The following is a 24,604-nucleotide window of genomic DNA, read 5'->3' on the forward strand; positions in this document are numbered from 1 at the left end:
GGCATGGCAGTTTAGGTAAACAAGGGAAGGACTGATTTCCTGTTGGATCCAGCAAACATCTCCCAAACAGTAACAATATTATACTCACACATGCACCCAATGGTCTGTGAAAGAATGTGTAGCTGGCGGGGTAGTGTGTGGTGACTGATGACTAGATTCAGGCAGGGAGGTTACCCACAGCTTCTGGCTGGATCCAAGTTTCCAAGAAGGCCAGAAAAAGCAGGCCAGGCAGCCAGCCACCGGCTCTGGTCTCAGTCTTGCTGCCCACATCACACATTTGATAGGTGCAGCCAGTTCTAATTCTTGGAAAAAGCTATACAAGGGTTGTGCTGTTACACCTCTGACTTGAAAGGGAAGGATATGGGAAGATGCGGCTGGCATGACTTGTAACTAGATGAGGAATGTTAACAGAATACCAACCACCAAATTCCAGACAGAACCAAAAATGTCCGATGATTTTCGCCTCGGCATTCTTGTCTCAGAGAAACTGAAGTACTAGGAACCTCAGCTTACCGTTCAGATGCCTAATGTATTCCTATCCCACAAAGACTTCCACTCCATGAGTATACTGGAACTCAAGGGGAATGTATCTATCTACTATAAATTCCAGGTGATACTGGGATTCAGAAGTTCAACATACAGGAAGCAACATACAACACACAGCAGAGTGCGTTAGCTGTCTTCTCTTCTCAAGTATCTACCAAAGGAGCCAGTGGCAGCTACAGGGTGCTCTCCAGTCAGCTCAGTGTGCAAAGGCACGGTGTAGATATGACCAAGGATCTGGTTCCCGTCTGGACAAGCTCAAGTAGTCCGTGCTGGGTCAGGGCAGGTCCTCTTTCTTACCTCCAGCCAGTATACATCAATTCCAGCTACTGGAAAAATACAACTAAAAAGCACATTCTCTACTAAGGGCCGAAGCAGGAGCACTCCATAGCTTTCAGTTTCGGCTAAAAAAATCCTTTCTCTGGATCTACTTATAAGGATAAATCTGAAAGTTAGAGGTGGCTGACTGTTATCCGAAAAAAAGTGTAAGTTACTAGCCACCAAGTACACAGCATTAGAATGAGGACAAAAGTAACTTCTTGAAATTATGAGTACTACAAGAAAACTGGGTAATAAACACGGGACTATATGTTACCATTAACAATGCCCTTAGAAGCCAAAATGCTGCCAGAAAGGGGAAGCACCCTCAAAGGCAAGTGATAGGAACAATCACTTTTTTTTTTTACTGCCCAAGGCCATTCTCAGCCTTGAAGAATCAAAACAGAGCAAAGGTCTACCTCAGAGGTATACTGTTCAGTATGAAACCTGGCTAGTTTCCTGCATTTCCTTTCAAATGCAGCCTTACTGTTCAAACAGACTTCCCTCTGTTCTATGATGACAGCACAAGCTGTACAGCCAGAGCCAAAGAGAGGGGCCCTGCCCTAAGTAGTACTGGGGCAGAGGGTCAAGAGGACTTAATGACCCCTCCAAACTTGGAATGGAGGTATTGAACATGAACAAGGGACAGTTTCAGAACAGACAAAGGATGAGAAAAACAATGCTGAGGAACTGTAAGAGGGCTCTAAGACCGGAACAGCGGCAGGGATCAAGACCCAAGGCCAGTGTCATTTGAGAAACGTTTGGACGGAGCCCCACTACACCATCTTCTAGGCAATGCTAATCATCCATCATTGTCATGGGCACTAAATCATACAAAAATGAGGCTGCTGCCCTCACTGAAAGCACAATGAAACACCATTTCTTGCTCTCTCAGCATCTGGAGGTCTACCACTACGATTTCTTCAGAAACACTGAGAATGCAGATATGAGAAGGATAAGGCCTGAGCTGACTGCTCTGACTTGTCCATGTCTTTTAGGAATCCTCTTACTGCCCAGAGGTGTGTGTTTGACTCTGGCTGCTCTTTACTATAATGGACGATCTGGTGTGGCTTGCCAAATGCCTCTGGCAAAGGCAGAGAAGATCATACCAAGAACATGCTGTGTGCCAGATGCCTTCTGCAGGATGTCACATTGGACAAAAATGGCAAAAGGCAAGAGGGTGGGGTGGGGATGTGCAAAGAGGACAAGAAGGGGAGAGGCGCCACCACATACCAATCCCAGGAGAGTATTTCTGTAGTATACTCTGGGGCGCAGAGATGATCAGCAGTCTACTCAGCGGGATTCGATAACACCAGCAGATCCACCGAACCCACGCACAGCATTACAGGGGTGAAGATACGGGGAGAACTGCTCTCCAGTTTCTTTAGGGGAATGACAAAACTGACAAACAGCAGAGTGATGTATGTCATAAAATGGGCTTTAATGTCTTTCTCTTACAACATGATAGTACTGCTTAAACTGGAACTGGCACACAGCTCCCAACACCGGCTTCCTATAAGGAATGAAGCGGGCACGCCCCTGGCTGCCATGCAGCTGGAGCAGCCCCAGGCACTCAGCTTAGTACAAGCTCTGGAGTCCAAATACCTACACCTGCTGCAGTTCACCAACTTTGGGGTTCTGGAACCGGCAGTGTAGATTCTGTGAATACCAAGTACACCAGATACCGTCCCAGCTCCTTGTACTAACAGCTCCCTCCCCTCTGACCGCCCACCTCACCCGCCCCCTGCAATACTGCTGTTCTCAGCTTTGTGAGGTACTAAGGAACACCCTGCCTTTGCGGTGCCTTAATCTCCCATCATCACAGGTTTGAATCCTCTGTTTTGCATTTGCTTAAAACATCTTGGAAGTGTGACTTGCCCTGTCCAGAGGACTCTTGGAAGTCACATCTTCCAAGTTTCTTCCTAGCTGATGGCTTCCTTCCACATCCAACACAGTTAAGGCAGTTCCAAAGAACTGCATTTAGGAGTGAAGACAAACAGGAGCCTATCTTCCTCCTATACCTAGTCAGCCCTTGTCTTGATTGCTTATCTCTTTCTTTCATTAACATGCACATCTGCATGTACACAGAGCTCTGGAAAAATCCTCTGAAGACTGGAAATATTTTCTCAATTCCTGGAATTATCCCTGTCATCAAGTGATGTTCAAACTGCAGACTGGTCTCTGCCTTCCCAGATGTCTTCCCGTTGCTTGGCTTCCAATTGTTTTCTCTCTGTAAATAAGGGCAGTGTCAAGATGGTAGTATAACTTCACATAACCAGTGACTTTCCCTTAATCTGAATTACAAGGCAAACTTTAATCATGAGACAGGTGAATTCCCTGGTTTTCTCTTACCTGATTCCAAGAGTTAATATTTTTAACTTTCCAAGTGTTTTGTAAGTGGGAACAATGTTTCTATTACTATATAATAAAAAGAGAAAGATCTGTGGCTAATAGAAATAAAAAGCATATGGAATAAGTCAGAACCGAGCAGGATCCAGATTTCTGTCTTGCTGATAATATATTTATTTTAATTCTCTTTCTAAACTGTGTTAGTGCTTCAGTAAAATTGCCCATTATTCCCAGTCTACTGATCTATATAAATATTTCAATAGGCATCAAGAATATGTTTCAATATTTTTCTTCTACTTTCTTGCTCAAATGGAAATAGTAGCCACTGGGCTTTAGTCATATCTCTCTACTACAATTCTACAAAAAAAAAAAGAAAAAAAAATTTCACAGGAAAATCAAGTTTCAATATTTTCAGAGCACTTTCAGGAGTCAGAAATCTTCTGGAATACCAATTCCAACATGGAAAAATGACCACATATAATGGAGGGAAACTAAGAACTATTTCTAAAAACAAAAAATGCACAAATCTGGGCAATCCATCTTCAAATTTTAACACAGAAGCTTAGTTTCCATTTAACACTTTCACCAATACGTGAGACAATAAAGACCATACACGGTTTGGTGACCCAAGTACTTCACTAGGTGCCACAATACCAGTTCTAATTTCATGGCTAGTCAGTCATTGATCTTGACACCATAAAATGTAGATGATTAAGCCTAAGTGCTTCTTTCCAAGGGCAATTATTTCAGACTAAAAGATTTTGCAAGTCATGAACCAGGGGGATTACAGAAATCAAGGTGAGTTTAGAGTTAATTCTTGCTATTCTGACATATCTTTCCAAATCAGCAGAATCCCTTATGAAATTCCTGTACTATATTTGACTCAACTTTAAGGGCAAAGAACTTGATAAGGAAGCTAACTGGCACTTGGAAATGTGAGAAAGAGAAATTTGCTGCTATTTGGGCACCATCTTGTGGCGTTATCTGAAAATAGCAGCAAAGTTACAAGAGGCAAAAAATGGGGGTCAGTAAATTCCAAACTGAAGGCTCAGTGTCATGTGACTCAGCTTTAAGCTTAAATTGGGTTGGGAGTCTCCAGGGAGATAGCACGAAGGATAACTGGCTTGTCTAAAGGATTCTGGGATTTCTTAGGAAGGCTGACTGTGGTTCTGATTCTCACAAACAGAGAAAAGTTAGGAGAGGATCTAAAGGCAAAGGCAACCTTGGATGAAAACAATCAAAAAGTGGTTCTGGGTTCCAAGAAAAAGTGAAGAAACTAGAAAAGTGAATTATTAGAACTCAGATTTTTCAATAAACTCAGAAACTTAAACCAGAAAGGCAATTTGGAAAGCTTTAGGAAAAGAAATCCAGGAGCAGTAGAAAAACAGAATGACTGGTCCATAATCCATGATTTCAAAATCGAAGTTGCACTGAAAAAAATGTCTTTAGTTTTTTAAAAAGTCTGGGGTCAAAGCTCCTTTGGTGGTAAATATAACCTGAAAGGACATAAGGCCACAGAAATATTAATGCTAATGTGTTCGATTTTGGTGTTATGAAACATGTATTAACATATTATCTTTCTAAAATTGGAAAAGTTTAGAATTCTGAAACATTTCCTACCTTAATGCTTTCCAACAAAAGACTGTAGATCTGTATTACCAAATATATGTAAATATAAGAGGAAATTCTGGTGGTAAACCATATGATAAAGTCAGCAAGAATAGGGAGACAAACTGAGAAGCACAAAGAAATAGTGAAAATGTGAGGCTTAAGTTTATAAATATAGAACATGAACAGAATACAGAAATACAGGTTAGGATGAGACCTAAAAATATTTTCTTCATTTTAAAGAAAAAAATGGAAGCTTGGAGGTGTTAAGTAACTTGCCTAAGATTACATAATCAGTGAAAACCTGAAGCTGGAACCCAGGTCCTTAATTCTTAAATCAGTATACTTTCTACTGTCCTGACCTCTGAAGAGAGCATCTGAAAATATTTACACAGAAAAGGAACAAATGTGGGGAAAAAAAAATGTATTCTGCGAAAGATAAAGAATAAACATGTTGCCCCTTTATCAAAGAGAAAAGAAAGTAGGTAATAGCTGATAGACTGTATTAAAAAAGCTCCTATTAACTTTAACTCCACCAATTAAAAAAGGTAAACTAAGAGAAAGCCCAACAGCAGCCATGAGGGCAAGGAACTAAAGAAGAATATAGTGTTAGCATGAAATGATTAACCTAAAGCACTAACATAAGCTGGCCCTGAAGACTTTTATTTCTCAGTATAATAAATAAATTGGCAGAAATGATTACATTAAATGAGTTGACTTCTCACTGAGGGAACAGAAAGTGCTAAAGATGAAAAAGGGCCCAGTTTGGTGTCATGTTTAAAAAAATAAAGAAAAGGGATGGAAATTAAAACCTTCAAAATTTACTTCTACACCTAAGAAAATAATGAAGAAAAATCATCACAAAATCCACTTGTAGCCACCTACAGAGTAATAATCAACCTGAAGACTTGAAGTACAAGTCTGGTCAAACTAATCTAATTGCCTTCTTTTATGGATTGACAGACCTGGTAGATCAAGGAGAGGTAACATAAATAACCTCTTCATTTTAGCAAGTTTTAGATTTCAGGCTTACCAAGTATGTATTAATCATTAATATACTGGGAAAAAACAGAGTCTGGCTCACATAAGTGTTAAGGGAGCATTTAACTCTAGAGGGTGGAATGATTATCAATGTATTAAGTATAACACGTGTTATTTACTTAGCAATAATTGGTGAAATGGTCAGTCAGTCCATAAACATTTTCATCTCTGATCTAGGCCAGAGATGTAAGTTTACTAAACAGCAGGTGACACCAAAAATATGGATAAATACTGCAACCCACAGAAAAAGGTCAGATTAAAATGAAAGGAAATGTGGTTAGAAATGAAGGGAACTTCACGTCCGGGGAGAAAAGACACCAAGAAAATGCCGTAAGACCTAGATTATGAGTCAGCAACGCAGCACTGTTCTTGAAGGCAGAATAATGGAATTCCTAAAAAGGATTTCAGAAGGCAGCTGACTGTGATTAAATTTTTATTACAGTTGACTAAGTATCCTATAGAGATGATTTTACTTTTAAGTTCTCAGTGATTTCATTAATCAAACTAAGGGATCAAATTATTGTTTACTTAACTCTGCCTCTCAGGCCTATGACCCAAAAGATGGTCTTTTAGAACCAGCCAATTAATCATATACCCCCCCAAGAATAAAATGGAACAAAGTTATGAAATAAAATTATGGCAGGCTTTGAAAATGAGAGTAGCTTATTCTGAAAACTTTGATTCCAACTTTAGGTGGGAATCAAATGTTCTGATAAGTGGAACATGGGGAAATTTTACACGTATTCCTGACTTTGGTCTTTAAAATGTGGGTTTATCATTTAGTGTGAATCCTTGGTTTAAAACGTGATTAAGTCAAATACAAAGTACTCAAGGACAATCTATGTTTTCATTTCCCACTCTTAGTATAGTTCTAATCTGTCATGCGTTCTGCTAGACTAAAAGATCTATCTGTTCCTCACACTCAGAGACTTGTGACTAAAGCTCTTATCTTCCAGATATATAAAATATGATTTGCTTAAAATGATTTGAGTACTTCCTTTTTCTTGATTCTCCCCAGAATAGCTTTAATTTCTTAATCTCCTTTTTAAGAATTAAGACAAAGACTTCTCAATAAAAGGGTAAGAAGACCAAAGTAGGGTAAAGGAAGTTATCAGGAAAGTATTTATACCTCAAAATCCCAAATTCCAAATTCATTAATTAGAAGGGTTCCATATGCAATGTTCAACTCTGGATTTTATAAAGAAAATCATGGAGGACTTGAAAGGGTTCAGAGTAGGATCATGAGTGAAATAAGACTTATGAAGAAAAATTAAAGTAACAAATGTCATTCATGTATTCAATGAATATGCACACTGAGTATCTCTTTATGAACTAGGCACTGTGCCAGACAGAACTCTTGAAGTGGGAAAAAGAAAGGCTAGGAAATTATTCTACAGTATTATTAATAAAAGTACCTATATCAGGATGGCACAAAGATTTCGATTTCTATTTCTATGCTAATTCTGATCTATTGGCTATGGTCATGTCAAAACTCACCAAGAAAGAGTGTCATGACTGATTAGCACTGTCTGTCACGGATAATGAATGGGGAGCAACAGTACATAGTACACATTTGTCATTACTGGCTTATATTATTATAATGAATACTAATTTCCCAAGAGTCACATAGATAATAGTATTCTAAATATGTAAAGCACCTTTCTAAACATTTTTATACATGTTAACTTATGTTGCTCAAAAAATTCTCCATGGTTAGGTAAGTCAGGCATTGCTTTCACTTTGTTGGAAACTGGGGCACAGAGAGGTATAAGAAACTTGCCCATGGCCACATAGCTAGTTAATGGCAAAAACTCTATTATAGCCCAGATCCTCTCACTCCTAAATGATCTGCCCTGATCTTTACAGTTAAAGGCTGTTAGAACAGAATGGTGTCCAGATGTTCCTGATTTCTACTAAATAAAAAAGAAGAGGAAACTGTTTTAAACTATTGTACAGATTTAAGTTAGACCTATGGAAGAATTTTCTGACAGTAAAAGCTCTAACCATTGGAACAGATAACTAAAAAGAAGCCTGTCATATTTTATTTTCTGAAGACCTTAAAATTTTTAAATTTTTTTCTTTTGGAAAAAAATGTTAATTACCCCAAAACTCCTTCAAATGGGATTACAGTATTATAAAAGGAACATGGGTTTTAATTAGAGAGGCCTAGGTTCAAATGTCTCCTTTCAATTTACCAGCTGGGTGATCTTAGGCCAGCTACTTCACCTCTCCTGGCCAGCTCTAAACTGGAGATAATACCATCCCCATCCAGAGTTATCGTAACATGTTATATTGCCAGGAATTTCCTTCCAATCCTTTTAATTGCAAAAACCTTTATGTGGCTTTTAATCTTAAAATCTTCAGAACTGAAGAGAGAGGAGAAACAACTGCTTAAAATATCAGGTTCGGGGCTTCCCTGGTGGTGCAGTGGTTGAGGATCTGCCTGCCGATGCAGGGGACACGGGTTCGAGCCCTGGTCTGGGAAGATCCCACATGCCGCGGAGCGACTGGGCCCGTGAGCCACAACTACTGAGCCTGCGCGACTGGAGCCTGTGCTCCGCAACAAGAGAGGCCGCGATAGTGAGAGGCCCGCGCGCCGCGATGAAGAGTGGCCCCCGCTTGCCGCAACTAGAGAAAGCCCTCGCACAGAAACGAAGACCCAACACAGCCATAAATAAATAAATAAATAAATAAAAATTAAAAGTCACATTGTTCTTAAAAAAAAAAAAATCAGGTTCATATTTTCTTTCTTACTCAAGGCAGATATCCCCACCAGACTGCAAGTCTTAAGGAGAGGAACAACATCTTGCCGTTTCTCTAACTTTCCTAATTAGTGAGCACAATGCCTTGCACAGGGTAGGCACACAGTGAATTCCAAATGTAGTTGATAGTGTATCACAGGCAATTGAAAATAAAAAGAGTAATGAAAAGAAAAAAGTATGCACTGGCATCTGTGCTGTACTCACCGTAAGACGATACTGCTACTACTACTAAAACAGCAGCAGCTCATATGTACCACACACTCACTACAGGCCTAGAGAAACAGGAGGGAGAGTGCTCCCATGGGTTTTAAAGATGACTAAGTATCTTTTGTGGGTTATCTCACTTGATTTCCATTTTATGGATGAGGAAACAGAGGCCTCCAGAGAGTAAGTAATTTGCTTAAGGTGACATAGCCAGTAAATGGCAGAGCTTAGATGTAGACCCAGGCAGTCTGATTCCAGAGTTTATAATGTTATTTCATATGCTGTACTGACCCCTTTCCCTCCAGTGGAAGAAGAACTGGAACAGAAGTATCTGTTCTGTTTAATACCTAAACAGTACTTTTAATTTCCACAGAAAAAAATCTTTAAGTGAGAAGTCTTGGGCTCCATGCAGGCAATTATAAGAGTATATATATGCTCAATGCATAAAGAAGCCAGAAAGCTATATCAGGAATTTTCCATACGCATTTTCTCAGATATAAAGAATGGGAGAGTTCTGAGACATAATAAAGGAAGAGTCCTCTATAACCTGTATAGATTCAGGACCAATGGATAGGAGAAACTTACCACCGTGGGTCTCTATTCACAACTAAACGCCTTCTTTAAAAAAGTAAGTAACAGGGTACCCACTTAGCCAACAGCCTCATTTTTAATTTCATCACTGAAATGTCCTTTGTATAGCTGAGCATTTAAAACAAATTCAAGTGGAACAGTATGCTGATGTGCCTACAGAGAAACAGAGGGGGATACTCAGGTGACAGCCATACAAAACTATTATTGCAGTACCTGTAGAAATACAGGTGATATTACACGCATAGGGAAGCAGGATACATTGCAAAAAGAATCACATCTCCTTTTATAGATACCATTGTTATTACCCTCTATTGATTTTCTGAGATAACTGTGGTTATCACAGAGAAATCATCTTCCTCAGAGATAACCAATTAATAAAGGGTTAAGGACACTGCACATTCTACTTTAATCTAGCTCTGACAGTGCCATATATAAAAACCAGAGGAATCCTCCCCTGTTTCTATAGTCTGTAGGAAGCCTTTGAGTCAAGAATGCATGGAAAAAATCAAAACTGCCTCATTATAATCATTAAGGTTTCAAAAATTAGTTGGGTTCAACTCTGAAACTCTAGCACCTGCCATGACACACTCTGTCACTGGTTATCTGGCCAGTGCAGCTGAGAGTCTGCAAGCTGCCTGCTATCACCAAAGCAGAGTGGACAGGAAGTATTAATGGCCTTGTTAGACCGGCAATAAACAAGGAGTTTGAAACTTCCATTCGTTTAATGGAAAAATGAAGTTACTTTTCGGTAAGTGGAATTTTCAGAATAAATTGCCTTCACGGATTCCACAGATCGAGGGCTAAGGCAATCAGACTGTCTAAAGCCTGAAGGTTGATAAAAAGCACTTAAGTGCTAACCAGAGTCCCAAGCCTTTACGTACAAGTCAACAGCCTATAAAGGGGAGAGAGACATTTAACCTCAACTACAAACTATAGGGAAAGAAAAACCCTGCTTGTGGATCAGTTGAAATATTCTGAGGACTCTTAAGTACTGGAAAATAATCAGAAGATTAGGCTAACCTAGATGTGCTCTAATGGAGCCACTCAGGACTGTCTTTAAAGAAAAAATTACCTTCTACAGTTATTATCATCAATGTCAGATGCTGGCTTTTCCTTCATTTGTCTTCTATCTAAGATCTAAACCATTTGATAATATCATGGCAATCATGGCCCAGTAAAACCACAGCAAATAATGTTTTCTGCCTGGGAGACTACTATGTCTTCATAGGAATATTTTTCTGAGAGTCGGGAGCAAGAACTATAGAAATAGCCATGGATAAGCTGAAAGGACTGAACCTATCTCTTGGAAAACAACAGTAGGAACATGGATTAGGATGCCTTGGTGTGTGGAACAGGCAGACAAATTCTAAAATGTCTTCCTCCTAAATATAAGGCATGAAAACAATTTCAATATATGTAGGAGGCTTCTAGGAAATGGAAATGCCAAAATGGAATGGGCTTCATTCTTTTTTTTTTTTAACACATGCCTTATAGTGAGCTCTAAAGGGACTAAAGAAGAACACCATCAACTTCAACTCACCACGGGCTTCTTGCAGTTTCTTAAGTTCTGCTTCCCGTTCAGTTTTGCTCTGCTTACTTCGAACCCCAAGGGCACTGATGACTAACCTTCTGGCTAGCGCTGCTGAAGTCTCAGGACGCTCCTTTGCTGGCTGGAGAAACTCTGAATGGGAGAAAGGGAGGGAGTAGGAGGGAGTAAGGAAGAGAAAGCACTCTAGCTCCAAGTGATTTAACTCAGTAATTAACATACCAAATAGACTAACAAGGGCTGCATCAGCAGTAATTAATACAAGCCTGATAGATGAAGAGCAGAGGAAATTAACATGGCAAAGCACAAACAACCCTGCCTTCATTATCTGTATTAACACAATTTCTTACAGTGACTCTATCAAACAGCTAAACACAGAGGTAAACTAGATAAGGATGTCATCAGAAAATGGTTGCTGCATTGCTTGCAGTTAGTATCTCCCACTCTCTCCAAGTGGCTACTCCAGTGCTATATTTCCAACACAGCCTTTTCTATTTTCTTTTTTCCTTAAAATAGTATTTCCTTTAACACTAAAAATAAAAGTGATATGTCCTTAGAACTCTGGATGCTATACAAGTGCTGGAAAAAACAATATCACCACTATCAACAAGAAAAAGCTCCTGAGATTATATAGGCTTACCAGCATAAGCTCTAGCTTTGGCCTTGGCTGCTCTCGTGGCCTGTGACAAGGGCCGGATCTTCACCATGGTATGTTTACTACCCAGAGCATCACGAGCTGTAAAGAGAATAAATATAAAGAAGTAGAAGACATGAAGAAGAGTGATGCAAAAATTTAAGGCTAGTTCTTAGAAAGTATTTCCTAGATGTTATGCTTTATTTTTCATCGTGAGCAAAAGAAATGGTAGGCTCTAGAAAATCCATAAGGAACAAAATGGCAGTGATTATTTTAGAACAGGGATCAGTAAACTATAGCTTTGTGACCAAATCCAGCCAACCACCTGTTTTTGTAAAGTTTTAATGAAACAGAGCCATGCTCATTCATTTGCATACTGTCTAGGGATGCTTTCTGGCTAAACACAAGAGTTAAGTAGTGACAGAAACCTCATACCCTAAAATATCTACTATCTGGCTCTTTACAGAATAAGTTTGCAGACCCCTATTTTAGGTGATTCAGACAGGAATCAACATCTCTAATTTCTTTGAATGCCTCTGCATCAGATCTATCATGAGGCCAATGATACAAGTGAAAAGGCCAAATCATATATTCAGAAAGTAGGTATTACAAATGCTCACTGGACAGGTTAAAGGGCTACGGCAAATTCATTGGTCGGGGAGGGGGGTAGAATCAAAAATATTTTAAGATTTAGTCATACTGGCTTCTTAAATCTTTACCTATAATCTGTTTATGCACTATGATAACTGACAGCTATGCAACAAATAACCTTGGAAGGGAGCTATCTCTCCAAATACCACTGGATTAGGATAAAAAGGGAGAGGGGGAGCAAATGGGTACCAAAGTAACATGCCTCAAAAACCTCTACCTGCCAATTACCTGTATTGACTGAATAAAATGTCAGGTGGCTGGAACAGAAAGCAAATAAGGACAAGTAGTAGGAGAAAACGGACAACAAGCACACTGAAATCCATTGGGTGAATACCTGTAATTGGACTGGAGAATACTCCCAGGGCGTGTGTATCATCCACCCATTTAATATCAAATCCTTTCTTTCTGCAACAAAAGAACAGAATTTTATTCCTTAAAATAAAATCTACTTTTCAAATACAGTCTCATAAAGCATTTCATGATGAGATAGAAACACTCAACAAGCACACAGGTGGAATGGGGATAATGACACACAAAATGGCTTGGGGTACAGAAGAAGCCACTGAATTTTAAAAGCAATAATACCATCATAAAGAACTACCTGGGAGCATTTTACATTGTCAGCCAGTTTATAGACATCAACTAATTAATCCTCACATGTTCCCTGGGGAGGCAAAGTATTTATCACACTATTTACAAGAGATGTTTTTAGGAGACTGGAACTAGAAGAGGTGGAAAGAGGAAGCATGGGAGGGGCAGAAGAATATTAGAGGAGGAGGTAGGCAGGGAAGGTCACCTGGATTTAATGCAAATGTAGGCTCAAGGACAGAGACAAGAGACAGAGAGGAAGAGGGAGACAGGTCATTCAAAGCAAAATCAATCAATCAATCAATCAAATAAGGGAGAAAAGGGACAACTCTAATCAGAGTGGCTGACCTATTCTTTCTTTCCAGTTGTAGAAGTGAAGTAAGAAAGGGAAACTCAGGTTCTGCCACCTTCAGACCACGGGCAGGTTTAATCTCTCTGTATGCTAGGTCTGCTCATCTGTAGAAATGGGTACAGTTCCTTCATAACAGAGTTGCTGTGAAAACGGAAGTGAGATCATCCATGGCAAGGCAAAGGGCACGGTGTTGAGCACTTAGTGGACATCTAATAAATGAATGGTGCCCATTATTTTTTATTATTAATAGCAATATTCATCAGGAAGATGATTAATATTGATGAAGATGTGATTAAAATATGAAGTTGACTCTGGTGTTTGACTCAACAGGCATTATTATTATACGCTTTTGCACCGTGACCTTTTCTTTTTTTTATAAAGCACTATAAAGAAAAAAAAAAAGGCAACTGCTAAAATATCTTCCCTCTTTAACAACTAGTCAAGAAAAAATTTCCTTTGAAGGAAAAAGGAATAAAGAGGCTTTGAAGGTTAGTTAGACAATTTCCTGAATGTAAGGGTCAGTTTGACCATGGCATAAAATGACCACAGGGGTTGAAGACTATGAGAAAGTTCAATAGTGGAAGTCTATATTATAAGATAGTCGACAAAAGATAGAGAAAAACTTAGATGGGCTCTGGAGGGCCTTTTAGACTTCAGAATTTCATAACCCTTTAAAATGCTTCCCCCTTTTGAGAATGTTTTCCTGTTTCATAGAAAAATGATCTGCAGGTAAGATTAGGAAGAAACAAAGCAAGGGAAGTTAATAATTCTTAAGAAATAACTAATCTTCAGGAAATTCCAGACATTAACAAAATCAATCCTTGGTCTTAAAAAATCATCATTATTAGTGACAACCTAAGGTAGTTCTAATTTTGGATTTAATCTCATTGACTGCTTTTTAAAATCTATTATGCACTTTATCTGGAACAGACCCTGATACCGGGTCTTAACATAATTGTAATGAATTAGACTGACTGATCTACACTATATGTTTAGTGTAAGATCTATGGCAGAGAGTGTTAACTGTCCTCCATGATCTAGTCACTCCTCCTCTCTTTTAGTTACATAACTGATAAGTGCTGCCCCTGTCCCCTCAACCAACAAAATTTAAGCGAGATACCTGGCTGCTAGTTTTGCCTGTTCTAGACCTTTACAGAAAAACAGGGTGCTTGTTTTTGTACATCAAGTTTCAATGAATACAGCCACACTCATTGTCTGTAGCCACACCTATTGTCTATGGCTACTTTTGTGCAACGATGGCAGAGTTGCCTAAAATAATTACTATCTAACCCTTAAGGAAAAGTTGGGAGCTATACCCTAATTCAAGATGTACATGAATTGAATTTTAAGTTTAAATTTGTATGTCAGACAGTAGACCTGGTTCATTGTTAGACCTGGTTCACTGTTAATGTCAGGATTGGAGCATTAAAGTATAATCCCTTCTTGGTAATGACTTTCTTCCAGACCCTGAAAATCTTTTTCTTAATAACTTATTTTTGGGATTATTTCTTTATTCCTGAAGCTTATTTTTTCTTATAAGCTAAAGATACAGAGGTATACTTCTGACTCTTTTACCTTCTCATACATATGTATGAATTATATACATATATAAGAGGTAGTGCAATTATTCTCAAACCCACTTATATCAGTTTTAATTTATATTTTCACTACATAATTTAATTTATTAAATAAAATTAAAACGATGAAATATGAGTGTGAAAAAGAAAAGTTGTGTCTATGGTTTGGAAGACTAGAGAAAGATAAAGTCACTAAAAAAACCCAAACAGCTATTATCTATTATGTTTGGGCAAAAGAGCTTAAAAAAAAAAAAGAGAGAGAGAGAGAGAGGGAATTCCCTGGTGGTCCAGTGGTTAGGACTTGGCACTTTCACTGCTGTGGCCTGGGTTCAATCCCTGGTCAGGGAACTAAGACCCTGGAAGCCACGCGGTGCAGCCAACAAAAATTTTAAAAAGAGAGAGAGAGAGAAAACATTTTAACCTATAAGGAATTTGCACTCAGGTGACTCTGAAGGGACATTAAAGTTCTTGCTGGAAGTCACAGGTGATATCAGGGTGACATATAAGAACTCAGTAGAAGATAGTCTGCCATCAACAGACTAGTTACTTAAAAAAAAAAAAGGCCTTGGCACCACATCAAAGACTGGCAAGTAAATGGACATTTATACGTACTGTTAAAATAAACTGGTTGAGACATATAACAATCATTTTTTATCATTCTCTACTTGACTATTTCTATCTCGGTGGTCAGAATAACCTCAAATCAATAATTTAATTTACAGCTCTTTTGGACCGTTAGGGCCCTTGGTGCCTGGCAGAAGAAAACACATATCCTCTCAGGAGATATCCTCTTCTTTTACTGTAAGCCTCAATTCCCATAAGTAAAATTCCAAAGGAAATGGCCAGCTGTACAGTTTTAAAAAAGAGTAACTAAACCTCCAAAAAAGAAGCAAGGCACTATGAGTGAGAATTTGCAGAAAGAGAATTACAAGGGCTTCAGGTAAAGAAATTACCAGACATAGACTATAGAAGGTCTATGTTCAATATACTTCTTGAAAATATTTGGAGAAAAAAAAAAAACTAATGACCATACAGATTTGAAAAATAGAGAATTTTGAAAAATGAGAAACATAAAATGAAATTTAAAAATTCAATGGACAGATTTAACAGCAAATTAAACACAGCTGAAGAAATCAGAAAGTGGAAATTAGAGCTAAAAAAATTATTCAGCATGTAATGGAGACAAAGAAATGGAAAATATGAAAGAGATAACATGAGGATTAAGTGAGAAGGTTTAATCTACTTTTAATTGGCATCTTAGAGAATATAAAAGAGACTAGTACAGAGGCAATATTTGAAGAGAGAGTGTCTAGTGTTCTCCAAAACCAATGAAAAATACTAGCTCAATAATAAAAAGAAACACAAAGCCACATCATACTGAAAATGCACAATACCAAAGACAAAGAGAAAACATTAAGAGCACCCAAAGAGAAAAGACAGATTACTCTCAGAAGCAATAGTTAAGACTTTCAGCTGGCTTCTCATCCTACACTAAGAAAGCCAGGAGAAAGCAGAATAAAATCTTCAAGTTTCTGAGAAAAACAACTACCAACCTAGGATTCTCTACCCAGCAAAAATGTCTTTCAAGAATGAAGTTGATCAAAATGGATTAAAGACCTAAATGTAAGGCCAGACACTATCAAACTCTTAGAGGAAAACATAGGCAGAACACTGTATGACATAAATCACAGCAAGATCTTTTTTGACCCAGCTCCTAGAGAAATGGAAATAAAAACAAAAATAAACAAATGGGACCTAATGAAACTTAAAAGCTTTTGCACAGCAAAGGAAACCATAAACAAGACCAAAAGACAACCCTCAGAATGGGAGAAAATATTTCCAAATGAAGCAACTGACAAAGGATTAATCTCCAAGATTTACAAGCAGCTCATGCAGCTCAATAACAAAAAAACAAACAACCCAATCCAAAAATGGGCAGAAGACCTAAATAGACATTTCTCCAAAGAAGATATACAGATTGCCAACAGACACATGAAAGAATGCTCAACATCATTAATCATTAGAGAAATGCAAATCAAAACTAGAATGAGGTATCATCTCACACCGGTCAGAATGGCCATCATCAAAAAATCTAGAAACAATAAATGCTGGAGAGGGTGTGGAGAAAAGGGAACACTCTTGCACTGTTGGTGGGAATGTAAATTGATACAGCCACTATGGAGAACAGTATGGAGGTTCCTTAAAAAACTAAAAACAGAACTACCATACGACCCAGCAATCCCACTACTGGGCATATACCCTGAGAAAACCATAATTCAAAAAGAGTCATGTACCAAAATGTTCATTGCAGCTCTATTTACAATAGCCAGGACATGGAAGCAACCTAAGTGTCCATCATCGGATGAATGGATAAAGAAGATGTGGCACATATATACAATGGAATATTACTCAGCCATAAAAAGAAATGAAATTGAGTTATTTGTAGTGAGGTGGATGGAGTTAGAGTCTGTCATATAGAGTGAAGTAAGTCAGAAAGAGAAAAACAAATACAGTATGCTAACACATATATATGGAATCTAAGGGAAAAAAAAAAGGTCATGAAGAACCTAGGGGCAAGACGGGAATAAAGACACAGACCTACCGGAGAATGGACTTGAGGATACGGGGAGGGGGAAGGGTAAGCTGGGACAAAGTGAGACAGTGGCATGGACATACATACACTACCAAACGTAAAACAGATAGCTAGTGGGAAGCAGCCGCATAGCACAAGGAGATCAGCTCTGTGCTTTGTGACCACCTAGAGGGGTGGAATAGGGAGGGTGGGAGGGAGGGAGATGCAAGAGGGAAGAGATATGGGAACATATGTATATGTATAACTGATTCACTTTGTTATAAAGCAGAAACTAACACACCATTGTAAAGCAATTATACTCCAATAAAGATGTTAAAAAAAAAAAAAAGAATGAAGTTGAAATAAAGCCATTAAGAAACAACAACGACAACGACAACAACAAAACCCAACTGAGTGTGTTACCAGCAGACTGTTACTAAATTAAATGCTAAAGAACATGTTTCATGCAGGAGGAAAAAGATTTCAGATGAAAGATATAAGACACAAGAAGGTATAAATGAAGAATACAGAAAGTGGATGAATCTGAATGCTGATAATATAAAACAATAATGTAACATCAAATGGAGTTTAAAAAGAAAAAAAGATTCAAAATACTAAATCACAATAGCATATTAGTTGGAGGGTGGGGAGACATTGGAATGGAATTGGGGAATGGAGTTTAAAACCCTTAGAATGTTTGGAAAGGGTGTAAAAATATTAACTTTAGCCATTGATAAATTAAGCAGGCATTTTATAATTTCTAAAGTAACCACCAAATAATAGAAACAGGATCATTTCCCAAAAATATGGAAGGAGAAAAAAATACCTCATCAATCCAAAAGAAGGCAAGAGAAAAGAGAAAAAGATGGGACAAGTAAACACACAAAAAAAGATGGCAGGCATACATCCAAATATATCAATAATTACAATAAATATAAATGGACTAAATGCACCATGAAGACAGATTCCAAAGTCATTATTGATGACATTCTTCTTAAATGCTAAAATGGGGTCTAGAAAGACTATTTAGCATTTTTTAAAGGAACTGAGAAGAAGAGTGGTTTGATACGGATTTCTAATGGACTTGGAAAAGACAATAAACAAACTTGCTAAAGTAAACGCCGGGAATAGAAAAACAAAAAAGATGATCTTTCAAAAGACATTTTAAGAAAACTTCATTCCACCTTCCCTAACATCCCCAATCATTTGCAAGTACTTACTGATAAGTGCAGAAAATCCGTAGGAGATCTTCAGTACGAAATTCTTGGGGGAAGTCATAAATTTCAATGACATGTGGGAATTCACAATCACTGAGGTCAATATCAGGAACTTCATGGTTGTAATAATCAAATATAGGTTCTTGGATGCTTTCTCTATTCTTCATATTCCCTGATAACTAGAGAGGAGGAAGCATATATGTGACTGTTACATCAAGCCAGAGCATTGTAAAATATCCTCCCATATATAAACAATCCTCTTTGTCTCCATGTTCCTATTCCTTAAACTTTATCATTTGTCTCTGTTCATGAACACAATAATGACTGGGCTCTATCACCCAGCTTATATTATACATGTGGAATACTTTGATTAATGTGGTGAGTTATAAACAACACATCTTAGAAAATGAATTTCAGAAAATAGCTGAAGAGATGAATTAATAACATTTGTTTTATTTGAACTTATTGATCAGACCCATAGTTTCGTTTCTGAAAGTGAACAAAAATAAAATTTTTAAGAATAAAAACACTTTGTTAGTCTACCTTTCGTTGACAGTAGCTTACAAAGAAATTTGTTATAACAAATGTAAGTGGCACAAGTAATTATATTTAAGTTCCCTAGCATTAGAGCTACCTAAAGGAATTTCCACAGCAGGTTAATACAGGAATTAATAGTAATGAAGAATACTTAAAATTCTACTATTCTATGAAAAAACTGAAGGCTATTAACTATTTCACATGAGAAGCAGGAGAATGGAAAAGGAAAAATGGAAAGTGGCAGCAAAGCCATGACAGTCATTTTGTCATTCACCTAGAGCCTAGTACTGACCACCCAGAGCCTTCAGACTCAAAAGTGTGTTCTCTCTGTTAATCAAAAGTCCAACTAGAGCCCTTCAAACTTTCTCTCTTTCATACTGTGCCTATTTTCCCATCAAATGAGAAAATGAGAATTTGCAATGTCAAGGATGTATCTCCTTTCCTTGGAGAAGTGAAAAATGGATTTGAGAATTTTATTCGGGAGGGAGTGAGGGAGGAAGGCGATTTAGGTAAAATCGACAAAAATGTTTATTTATTGCTGGGCCTCTAGTTCCTTTTCTCCACTAAGCTTCAGTTTCACATCTTAAAAAATGGGAATAATAACAGTACCGACACTTTATTGATAGGTGTGCAGATTAAATGAGATGATGCAGTAAGTGCTAGCACACTACGTGGCACCTAAGTAAGAATTCAATTTCAACCCAATTTAATTATATTTTAACTAGGTGCTAAATCTATTATAGGCCAAGCACCATGTTATTTCCACCCTGCTTAGGAGGTAGAAATCAGGAAGAGAATACTCCTCACACCGTAACAATGAGAAAAGACCAACTGACCTATAAAATCATAACTTTTCTGGAGTTTACCATACAGCTGAGTATGCAACACAGAGTACACAAGGAAATTGAAACCCACAGGATGACATGTCCCTCCAAAGAGAAACAGAATATATAAACTGTTTTGCCTCTGGCACATCATGGGAAGAAGTGGCCACAACATGAGTGGGCAAGAAGATATCAGCTAAATGTTTAACAAATTCTTAAAAGCCTAGAGCGGACTGGTGTATCAGTTTAGAATAACTCAGAGCCCCAGAAAGGAGGGTAATCTGCAATTACTTGCAAGTCCATCCTTATGCCAGTGCCACACTGTCTTGATTACTGTTGTTTTATAAGTTTTGAAATCAGAAGTTTGAGTCTTCCTACTTTGTTCTTCTTTTTCAAAATCATTTTGGCTATTCTGAGTCCCTTGCATTTCCATATGAATTAGAGGATCATTTTGTCAATTTCTGCAAAAAATACAGGACAGCTGGGATTGAGCTGGATGTGTTAATCACTTTCGGTAGTATCTTACCAATATTAAAGAAGATAAACATGGGATGTTTATTTAGGTCTTATTTAATTTCTTCCAAAAATGTTTTGTAGTTTTCAGAGTACAAGTTTTATACTTCTTCTGTTAAATTTATTTCTAACTTTTTTATGCTACTGTCACTGGAACTATTTTCTTCATTTCATTTTTGGATTTCTGGCATGGACTTTTTGAGTTACTTTGCAAAAACCAAACCAAACAAACCACTGCATGTCCATGCATTTATAAATTGGGGCTAAATTATGCATTGTGAGAGGTAAACAATGCCTAACTACAAATACCTTGGAACTATAAGAACTGATTATAAAGAGGAAGAAAAAAGAGAGGCAGGATAGTCTGGCAAGGAAATTTGATTATGGCCCTTTGCTCTAATCTGGTCAGCAAATTTGAACTTGTATACTTACATCCCATTTTTGAGGTAACTATTAAGCATTTCAGCTTCTGGCACTGATTAAATGCAAAGTGTAAATAATAGCAAAACACACAATTCCTACTCTACATTTCATGGGAAAATAAATATAAAGCCTACAAGTAACATACTCCTGACTAGTTTTTCCTATAACACTCAAGACTCCACTATTATCAGGGACTCCTAACTTTTCTTAAGAGGAGAAGAACTTTGTTTCATACTCCCATGGTACTGATATTGTTAGAATCAGCTTACATGTCTACTGGCAACACATTTTTTGGGGAGGTAGGCTGATAGGTAGCAGGCCATACTATTAATGGTGTTTTCTCCTGAGAATTTCAACAAAACATTCAAGGGGGCCTTGACAGGGTAAAGGAGAAAGGAATATGTGGCACAGAAGGGGGAAATGTCTAAGAGAAGACAATATGGTATAAAGTGAGGATCAGAGCATGATTGTGAGAGGGGAGTGGGGGCGGGCAGGGTAGAAACCACTATCAGACAGGGGTTAGACACAGTAATACAGATGTATTTCAAGAAAGGCCCTAAGATTTGATGCAATGACTTTTTTGCAGTAGACCTGTACTGTCCAACAGTAGCTGCCAGCCACATGTGGCTACTGAGTACTAGAAACATGGCTAGTCTGAATTGAGATGTGTTTTATGTATAAAATACACATCGAATTTCAAAGACTTAATACAAAAAATAAAAGATCTCACTAATAATTTCTTATATTGATTACATGTTGAAATGATATTTTGGATATATTAAAAATACGTTCTTGACTTTACCTGTTTATTTTTACTTTTTAAAATGTGGCTCATAGAAATTTTAAATTATACACATGGCTCACATTTGTAGTTTGCATCATATTTCTACTGTAGACAACTGAAACATTTACTGTTAAGAGTCACATGTATTGAGACAATACTTGTCACAACTGTCAATGTGAAACCTTCATATTTTATGACCAACCTTCATATATTTTTCTTTCATATGGCTAATAAATGTTTGATAGAGCAACAATAGAGGGGAAAGGTTTACAATTTGATTCATTCTAATCTATTACAGTCCACAGGAAAGGAAAGTTTGCAAACAACTCAGCAAATAATTTTCAGTTATGAATCACAAATATTTTATGATTTTTACCAGTGGCCTGTCTTGCTGTTTATAAAGCATAAGTGAAATCTGAGTATTTCTTCATATGTAGAACCAGCTTCCACAAAACCATTCAACTAAATTAAATTATCTTCCCAAAGTGAGGGTTTTAAGACTCTTATAAGCCTAGTAATCTGCTCTTGAAAACAAGTCTAAAAAATAGTACCTGTTCAGAGTTAGGAACACATACAGACTGAAAGTGAGGGGATGGAAAAAGATATTCCATGCAAATGGAAATCAAAAGAAAGTTGGAGTAGCAATTCTCATATCAGACAAAATAGACTTTAAAATAAAGACTATTACAGGAGACAAAGAAGGACACTACCTAATGATCAAGGGATCAATCCAAGAAGAAGATATAACAATTGTAAATATTTATGCACCCAACATAGGAGCACCTCAATACATAAGGCAAATGCTAACAGCCATAAAAGGGGAAATCGACAGTAACACAATCATAGTAGGGGACTTTAACACCCCACTTTCACCAACGGACAGATCATCCAAAATGAAAATAAAAAAGGAAACACAAGCTTTAAATGACACATTAAACAAGATGGACTTAATTGATATTTATAGGACATTCCATCCAAAAACAACAGAACACACTTTCTTCTCATGTGCTCATGGAACATTCTTCAGGATAGATTATATCTTGGGTCACAAATCAAGCCTTGGTAAATTTAAGAAAATTGAAATTGTATCAAGTATCTTTTCAGATCACAACGCTATAAGACTAGATATCAATAACAGAAAAAAACTGTAAAAAATACAAACACATGGAGGTTAAACAATACGCTACTAAATAACCAAGAGATCACTGAAGAAATCAAAGAGGAAACCAAAAAATACCTAGAAACAAATGACAATGAAAACACGATGACCCAAAACCTATGGGATGCAGCAAAAGCAGTTCTAAGAGGGAAATTTACAGCAATACGATCCTACCTCAAGAAAGAAGAAAAATCTCAAATAAACAACCTAACCTTACACCTAAAACAATTAGAGAAAGAAGAACAAAAAAACCCCCAAAGTTAGCAGAAGGAAAGAAATCATAAAGATCAGATCAGAAATAAATGAAAAAGAAATGAAGGAAATGATAGCAAAGATCAATAAAACTAAAAGCTGGTTCTTTGAGAAGATCAACAAAACTGATAAACCATTAGCCAGACTCATCAAGAGAAAAAGGGAGAAGACTCAAATTAACAGAATTAGAATGAAAAAGGAGAAGTCACAACTGACACTGCAGAAATATAAAGGGTCATGAGAGATTACTACAAGCAACTATATGCCAATAAAATGGACAACCTGGAAGAAATGGACAAATTCTTAGAAATGCACAACTTCTGAGACTGAACCAGGAAGATATAGAAAATATGAACAGACCAATCACAAGCACTGAAATTGAAACTGTAATTAAACATCTTCCAACAAACAAAAGCCCAGGACCAGATGGCTTCACAGGCAAATTCTATCAAACATTTAGAGAAGAGCTAACACCTATCCTTCTCAAACTTTTCCAAAATATAGCAGAGGGAGGAACACTCCCAAACTCATTCTGCAAGGCCACCATCACCCTGATACCAAAACCAGACAAAGATGTCACAAAGAAAGAAAACTACAGGCCAATATCACTGATGAACATAGATGCAAAAAATCCTCAACAAAATACTAGCAAACAGAATCCAGCAGCACATTAAAAGGATCATACACCATGATCAAGTGGGGTTTATCCCAGGAATGCAAGGATTCTTCAATATACACAAATCAATCAATGTGATATACCATAGTAACAAATTGAAGGAGAAAAACCATATGATCATCTCAATAGATGCAGAAAAAGCTTTCAACAAAATTCAACACCCATTTATGATAAAAACCCTCCAGAAAGTAGGCATAGAGGGAACTCTCCTCAACATAATAAAGGCCACATATGACAAACCCACAGCCAACATCATTCTCAATGGTGAAAAACTGAAAGCATTTCCAGTAAGATCGGGAACAAGGCAAGGTTGCCCACTCTCACCACTATTATTCAACATAGTTTTGGAAGTGTTAGCCACAGCAATCACAGAAGAAAAAGAAATAAAAGGAATCCAAATCGGAAAAGAAGAAGTAAAACTGTCACTGTTTTCAGATGACAAGATACTATACATAGAGAATCCTAAAGATGCTACCAGAAAACTACTAGAGCTAATCAATGAATTTGGTAAAGTAGCAGGATACAAAATTAATGCACAGAAATCTCCTGCATTCCTATACACTAATGAATAGGAATAAATGAAAAATCTGAAACACCCCCATTTACCATTGCAACAAAAAGAATAAAATACCTAGGAATAAACCTACCTAAGGAGACAAAAGACCTGTATGCAGAAAACTATAAGCCACTGATGAAAGAAATTAAAGATGATACCAACAGATGGAGAGATATACCATGTTCTTGGATTGGAAGAATCAACATTGTGAAAATGACTATACTACCCAAAGCAATCCACAGATTCAATGCAATCCCTATCAAACTACCAATGGCATTTTTCACAGAACTAGAACAAAAAATTTCACAATTTGTATGGAAACACAAA

At 37.4% G+C, this 24,604-nt stretch overlaps 1 protein-coding gene across 4 annotated transcripts in view; it reads right to left on the reverse strand.

The window, feature by feature from the left end:
- Positions 1-2,603: 2,603 nt before the first annotated feature.
- Positions 2,604-24,604, reverse strand: part of R3HCC1L (R3H domain and coiled-coil containing 1 like) — a 91,122-nt gene continuing 69,121 nt past the window's right edge. For 3 of the 4 annotated variants that reach the window (XM_061194641.1, XM_061194660.1, XM_061194651.1), the window contains 5 exons: positions 18,557-18,732; positions 12,582-12,652; positions 11,603-11,698; positions 10,957-11,097; positions 2,604-3,091 (listed from right to left, as the gene is read on the reverse strand). In XM_061194641.1, coding sequence (XP_061050624.1) covers positions 3,024-3,091; positions 10,957-11,097; positions 11,603-11,698; positions 12,582-12,652; positions 18,557-18,732 — 552 coding nt within the window. In that variant the 3' untranslated portion in view covers positions 2,604-3,023. Of the gene's footprint in view, positions 3,092-9,511; positions 9,570-10,956; positions 11,098-11,602; positions 11,699-12,581; positions 12,653-18,556; positions 18,733-24,604 lie in introns of those variants that run through there. The other variant, XM_061194669.1, reaches the window with a different exon arrangement.

The sequence above is a fragment of the Eubalaena glacialis genome, chromosome 1, assembly GCF_028564815.1.
Source record: "Eubalaena glacialis isolate mEubGla1 chromosome 1, mEubGla1.1.hap2.+ XY, whole genome shotgun sequence".
Classification (NCBI taxonomy): Eukaryota; Metazoa; Chordata; class Mammalia; order Artiodactyla; family Balaenidae; genus Eubalaena; species Eubalaena glacialis.